General features: G+C 54.8%; 1 protein-coding gene across 1 annotated transcript; it reads right to left on the bottom strand.

The window, feature by feature from the left end:
* Window positions 1-189: 189 nt before the first annotated feature.
* On the bottom strand, window positions 190-5,511 carry CIMAP1D (CIMAP1 family member D). The gene is made up of 4 exons (XM_080935781.1): window positions 5,269-5,511; window positions 4,272-4,379; window positions 2,399-2,512; window positions 190-1,056 (listed from the first exon to the last, which is right to left on the bottom strand). The coding sequence occupies exons 1-4, from the start codon at window positions 5,393-5,395 to the stop codon at window positions 572-574; spliced, it is 834 nt and encodes a 277-aa protein (XP_080791907.1). The 5' UTR covers window positions 5,396-5,511; the 3' UTR covers window positions 190-571.
* Window positions 5,512-6,990: the final 1,479 nt, after the last annotated feature.

The raw sequence follows: 6,990 nt of genomic DNA, 5'->3' as shown, positions 1-6,990 counted from the left end.
CCTGCAAAGCCCAGCTTCACAGTACCCACAATCCAAACCCGGGCTCTGTCCCCGGCCTCCTGCTGCTGGGGTCCCCCATTTGCCCCCATCAGAACTGAATGAGGCTTGCAGAGTTTAATGTTTTCTTTGCGGCGTGGTTAGAAGTGCTAAATAAACCAATGTGCACAATGTTAGCAGCTGTTGGTGGAGGGATGATTTATTGGCAAGCAACTCTAGAGGGTGGGGTGAGAAGGGCAGAAGCATCAGGACCACCCTCTAGGAGAGTTCTCCGGCCTCATCTGCAGAAACCCAAGTGGCCTGGACACTGAATTCTAGGACACACAACTCCCTGTCCAGCCAGGGAAAGGGACACGTCTTCCTGGCCTGGTGTGACCTGGGAAAAGAAACTAGGGCCCTGGAAGGAGGCTCGCCCTCACCCTGGATGGAGCCTTGGGTCACAGGCCCCAGGGACAGAAAGATAAGGTGGCCTCAAAGGACCTCAGACTGCAGGAGGAGAGGGGGGCGCTTCCTCTGTTCCACTCTGAGAAAAGGGGGCCCAGGAGGGGTCCCAGCAGCCTATGTCCTGCAGCGGTCAGCATTTGGTGTCCCCTGCCATGGTGGATGCCCTCTTTGAGTGACGGATGCCCATGGTATATGCCGGGGCCCTGGCACGGTTAACAGTGACCTGTTCTGGGTTGTGGGTACCAGGACCAGGTGTGTCCTCCAGGGGCCGTGGTGTTCGGGGTCTCCCCAGGATGCTGAAGGCCGGCCTGCGCTGCCGGTAGGTGTTGGGGTCAGGACTCTCATACTGCCCAGGGCCTGGAGTCTCAGAAGGGTCCTGAGGGGGGCGTGCGGGGGGCGTGCGGCCCACAACTGTGTAGCTGGGACTGCTAGGTTTGATAAAAATCTGTGACCCCCAGAGAGGTGGCATGGTGTAGGCATTGGGGGCAGGAGCGGAGGTGTCCGGGGGCTTCTGTGGGAGGCGAGAGCCCAGAGTGAAAGCTGGGGCGTTCCGCTGGCGTACCGGGGGTGCCTTCTCTGGGCTGTAGGCCCCAGGGCCTGGCGTCACCTCCAGACCTGGAGAGTGAATAGACACAAGATGAAGGCCTCACCTGACCAAACCCTGTGCCACCCTCACACCCCCACATTCTCCACACATGCATTCTCCTTCTCACACTCCCACCTCCAACCACACCACAGCCATCCCCCTCCCGCTTCCACACTCACTCCAGGGCCCCACAACCACCTGAATTATCCTCTCTGAAGACCCGGGCACCCCGAGATGGACCCCCCCAGGTGGGCCTGAATCCACCGGGAAATTCAGGAAGGCAAAGTTGTGTAAGCCGCTTCTTCCCTGCATCTGACTCAGCATCAGGACAATTAAAGGGCAGTGAGAGGAGGCCGTGGAGCACTGGGAGATGGGTGAGCGGGTGAGTAGGAAGATGATGGAGGGCAGGGAGAGAAGCATGTGTGGGCAGATGGACAGAATGGATGGATGGCTGAGTGAGTAGGGGACAGACTTAAGGGTGGATGAATGAGTGGATAGGTGAATGGACGTATGGATGAGTGTGTGGGTGTATGTGTGTGTGTATGTGAGTGGGTGTGTGTGTGGGTGTGTGTATGTATATGTGGGTGGGTATGTGTGGGGCTGTGTGTGGGGGTGTGTGGGGGTGTGGGTGTGGGGGGGTGGGTGTGGGTGGGTGTGGAGGTGTGGGGGTGTGTGTGTGTGTATGGGTGGGTGTGTGGAAGTGTGTGGGGGGGGTGGGTGTGTGGGTAGATGGGTGTGGGGGGGTGTGGGTGTGTGTGAGTGGGTGGTGGGTGTGTGTGGGGGGTGTGTATATGGGGGTGTGGGGGTGTGTATGTGGGAGTGTGAGGGTGTTGTGTGGGTAGCTGTGGGGGGTGTGGGTGGGTGTGTGGGGGTCAGTGTGTGGGTGGATCGTTGTGTATGTGGGGGTGTGTGTGGGTGGATGGGGGTGTGGGGTGTGTGGGTGGGTGGATAGTTATGTGGGTAGGTGGGTGGGTGGTGTGGGGGGTGGGTGGATAGTTGTGTAGGTGGGTATGTGGGTGGGTGGGTGGGTGGTGTGGGGGGTGGGGGTGGGGGTGTGTGGAGGGGGTGGATGAATGGATGGGTTGGGGGTGGGGGTGGGTTTGATGAATTGATAAATGAATGGATAGGTGGATTGATAACATGAGAAGAGAATCGTGCAAAGGGGTTGTTAGCACAGGAACCAGGCCTCCCTGCCCCCAGGCTGGGGGGCGGAGTCACCACATTGCCACCTCAGCTCATGGTCTAAGGGACTAGAGTAATGATCCGAGGATTTTATACGGCAAGCACAGTTCTCAGAGCTCCAGTGGTGCGGAGAGGAGGGTCCCCAAGCTCCTAAGAGGCCATTTCCCACCACACACATTACATACTCACCCCTAGTCTTGCCGCGGCCCTGCATGGAATAGGCAGGAGGACAGATACGGCCAAAGCGAGTAACTTTGGGGTCCAAGAAGTAGACAGGACCTGGGCTGGAATCCTGGAGGGGTGCTGGGGAAAGGAGCCAAAGTCCCAAAGGTACTCTGAGGTAAGGACTTCCCCTGACAATCCCAATAGGCCCAGAGCCCCCTGAGAGCCTGAAGCACCTCAGCGTGGGAGACTTAGCCTCGGAAGGGCTGATAGAGCTGAGGGACTGTGGTGGGACATGACACCAGCAGGAGTCACTTCCAGTCACCCTTGAGGCTCGTCAGCCTGCCTGACCCACATTTTCACATCAACATGGAAGGAAGAGGTCGCAGATGTTTTACAGACGTCTGTGTGGAAACGGAGCCCAGGCCCTCACATGGTACTTTAGCTCCCTGGCTCTGACTGTTGGACTTTGGGCACGCTAGCATGTTGATGGCAAACATGAGTTCAGTAGGCTTGGGAGTGTTGGTGGGTTTGTGCTGAACCAGGCAGGTGAATGGTAAACCTCACCAAGTTTTTCTCAACGCCTTGATGAGCCAGGATGTGCATAGGTACCACCTAGGCGTGATCTTCTGTGCAAAGACACACAAGCAGGGTTTGCACACCACAGGCTTCCCATCACCTCTCTGGTGCTCACTAATGTTAAATGCACCTCAGAAACACCCCATACCTCCATATGGCTGACAAGAATCTGTTTCCGGCTCAGAGCTAAGCTAAATGACTTCTGGTATAGGAGGAGGGTTGGGTCACGGTCACCAGGAAGATACCTGTCCCTCAGCACCTCAGCTTGCATGGGCAAACCTCCCAGCCCATTTTCCCACACAGCCCTGAGATAAGAAAACTCAGCTTGCTCATCAGGACCTGTGTCTCCCCCACCCCCAACCCACAGGCCGCACCTGGTGTACCTGTCTCTTGGGACCTTCTTTACCAAACATCTTTTAAATATATTTTTGGTTTGTGTTGTCTTGTTTAGGGGGATGGGCTGGGTCTCTATTATGTGTCTCTGGTTGGTTTACTATGCAGACCAGGCTGGTCTTGAACTCAGAGTCCACCTGCCTCTCACAATCTACTGAGCCTCTAACCAAGCTGGGTCAGGTAAGGGCCCAGAGTAGGGAGTAAGATCTGGGCTCAGTAAGGTAAGTAAGATTCTGGTAGGATAGGGCTGGAGAGATGGTTCAGCTCCTAGGAGTTCTTACTGCTTGACTCCCCCAGCCTTCTGACTCATGACCTCTACATGGTGGCAGCAGCCCTTTACCCCAGACAGCCTCCACCCAGCCCAAAGGGGACTTAGAGTAGCTTTAGGACAAGCACTAAGGTGTTAGTTGGTGTGTTTGCCCATCACTGAGAACCCAAAGCTGGCTGTGGGACTTAGATGTCACCGTGTAGAATGTCAGAGAAGAGGGAGAGGCCCCAGGGCCTGCTCACCAGAACCTCTGCCTGCCACTAAAGACCGCCCTACTCTCAGGACAACCAATGCGCACGCGCGTCTGGTTTGGAGCTTTTGGAACATCGGGCAGGACCGCGCAGCTTGCTTTCTTCTTCTTTTAAACCAAACCCAAGGCCTCACACATTGTAGACAAGAGCTCTACCCACTGAGGTGCATCCTGCACCCCCGCCACCCAATATTGGTTGACACATTAAAATCTTGGTATCTAGCCAGATGTAGTAATATACGTTTATAAATTTGGGGGTGCTGGCAGGTGGATCAGGAGTTCAAAGTCAGCCTGAGCTACATGAGAAGACAGCAATTTGCCAGATGTGGACCTGTCTGCGCTGCTGAGGCTTACTTCAGAGAGACTCTGGAGGCTTGGGGAGGTACCCTGTACCCCTCAGCTGGTCTTACCTTCACTGGGCCTCCGAGCGAGTGAGTAGGCAGGACTGGCTGCCTTGGTACAATCGTGATTGACGTAGCCAACGGTGGACGGAAGAACATACAAGCCAGGTCCGGAGCCTGAGACCCAAAGACCAGATCAGGCCTAGTGCTTGAAACCCTGAGGGGCTTGGTAGAGCCCCACCCTGAACCCCTGCCACCTCCAAGTCTGAGTAAAGAAAATGTCCTGGAGGACTAGATGACACCCACATTGTGAGCTAATCATGAATCACAGGGTCTGTGGAGACTTGGAAAATAGACCCAGGAAGACAGGCTAATACAGAAAGGAAAGAAGCTGGGAGCAAAGACCACCACTGGTGGGGGAAACTGAGGCAGGTAACAGAGCAGTTGTCTCACGGTGGGTTACTAAAGCTAAAGGCATAGACACTGTCACAAGTGGAGAAACAGGCCAGAACAGAGAAACCATAACAAGAGAGGAATCCAGGACCAACATGAAGAGACGTCTACAGGTAGAAAAACTGAGGCTGGAGACAGACACTATCGAGGGGGGGAGGGGGACTGAAACCAGAGTAGAGAGATCACAGGTTGTATGCGTAAATGAGGAAAGTGAGCCAGGACAGAGAGATGGTTCTAAAGGGGAAACTGAGGCCAGTCACAAGAGAAACACCATCTTGGAGGTGGGGACATGAAGCCAGGTATAGATCTGACCCCACTGTTCATTGTAGGATGGGAAACTGAGGCTGTAGCCTGCATCCTATACAAATGCCCACCCTTGAGCATCCAGCCTCAGCCCCTTCACACACTCCATAGCTCTGCAGTCCCCCATCCACCCTCCCTCTAACTTCCTCCGTCAGGTTCTGCTATACTGTGTTCAACCTGTCCCCCTGTGGGCAAGTGTGCAGGGCCAGTAGATCCCACAGGACCTGCCTGCAGACACTGCCTCTACTGAACATCCAGGAGCCCCAGTAAGGAGACAGAAGGATCCCTCCCCAACAAGGCCAGCACGAACCATTCTCCAAAGTGGCCATTCCACAGGACTTCCTCAGCCCGGTCTCCGGAATGTGGCCATCAGCTACTCGCCGGGCCAGGGGCACTGTGGCCAGCTTAGCCGCTGGGTCGCAGCTGAGGGTCCCCATGGTGAACAGGGCCTCGTATGGGCTCCTGCGTCCAACTGCTCTGGTGCCACACACCAGGCACTGTCCCCAATCCTCACAGCTCAGACAGTGTTGGCAGAAGCCTGGCCTCACCACACCCTCCCCACCACACAGACGGCTCCTTGTCCCTAAGCGAGGATCTCAGGGCCTGGCCAGAGCCAGGCTGGTCGGCCGGACACTGGCCCCGAAGTGGAGCTGAGATCAAGTGTCAGCCAGGTGGCTGGATGGTCCAGGAAAGACTTCAGTGTCAGCCGAACAGGTCCCCAGGGAGTTGGCTGAGCTGGGCCACGGGGCCAGAGCAGGCCCTAGGGAGCCAAGACTGCAAACAGGACACCCAAAGGAACATGGATGAAGGGAGCAAAGCCTCATTTCCACAGAGCCAGGGTTGTGGACAGTATGTCCTCAACTCATTGGTACCAGTTTCCCTCAGTCATTAGCAAACAAGTACTGAACACCTGATGTCTCCCAGACTCGGTTCAGAGTGGTGTGACTAGAACAGGGACAGACTGGTAAAGGGGGAGTGTTCTTGGGGTGGAGAGAGAAGCTAAACAGTAAGTTTAATAGACAGATTGTTCTGATAGGAACCACCCTGAGAAGGAAGACCATGTCAGGATAAGAGACCAGCTCTGCAAAGGTCCTGAGGCAGATCTGAGGACAGAGCAGGCCAGGATGATCCTGTTTTTACCTTTGCCAAAGGCTACCACCGTGTCCCCACCAGAGAGTTCTGGAAAGACTGGCAGAATAAAACTCAGATATCTCTTTCAGTTTGTTTCGTTTGAGTCAAGGATTCACAATGTAGCCCAGGTTGATCTTGAACTCCTGATCTTCCTGCCTCTGCCTTCCCAGTGCTAGGACTGCATTCAGGAGATGACTGAGAACTACCTCCTTCTTTAGTCACAGACAGTGGATACTCACATGATTAAGATTCTCGGCGTCAGGTCAGAGAGATGGCTCAACAGTTAAGAGCACCGACTGCTCTTCCAGAGGTCCTGAGTTCAAATCCCAGCAACCACATGGTGGCTCACGACCATCTGTAATGGGATCTGATGCCCTCTTCTGGTGTGTCTGAAGACAGCATACAGCATATGAATATAAAATAAATAAATCGTTTAAAAAAAAAAAAAAGATTCTCAGTGTCCCTCAGAAAAACACCAAAAGGCCCAAGCCCTGGGCTCTCCAACAAATTTCGCATCGGCCATTTTGGATTCTAGCCCCTGGCTCCTGTGGGTCCCTGAAGCCTGGATTCAGGAGTCTCAAGCCCAACATGCACGTCCTTGTCCTCTTGGCCTACTCTATTCAGCCCCACCCTGGTCACATGGGATTTGATGGCTGGTCCTGAACCCCCCAACTAACACCCGCCGCTTCAGCCCCAGGTCCTCCCACCATAAGGATTCCTTAGTCACACAAGCAGCTGAAGTAGCTCATAGCTCACTCCTTGGTCACCTGGACCCTTAGCCCACCAGTTCCCAACACACAATACTCTGGGCAGCAGGGAGTCCTGTGCTCACGGTGACAGAAACCTAGGCAAATACACTCATGTCTTTCTACAATGTCAGAAGGTGCCCAAAAGCAATGAG

Source organism: Micromys minutus, assembly GCF_963924665.1.
Source record: "Micromys minutus genome assembly, chromosome: 22".
Taxonomy (NCBI): Eukaryota; Metazoa; Chordata; class Mammalia; order Rodentia; family Muridae; genus Micromys; species Micromys minutus.
Note: the sequence above shows the minus strand (reverse complement) of the source record. Positions and strands in the feature narration are given on the sequence as shown.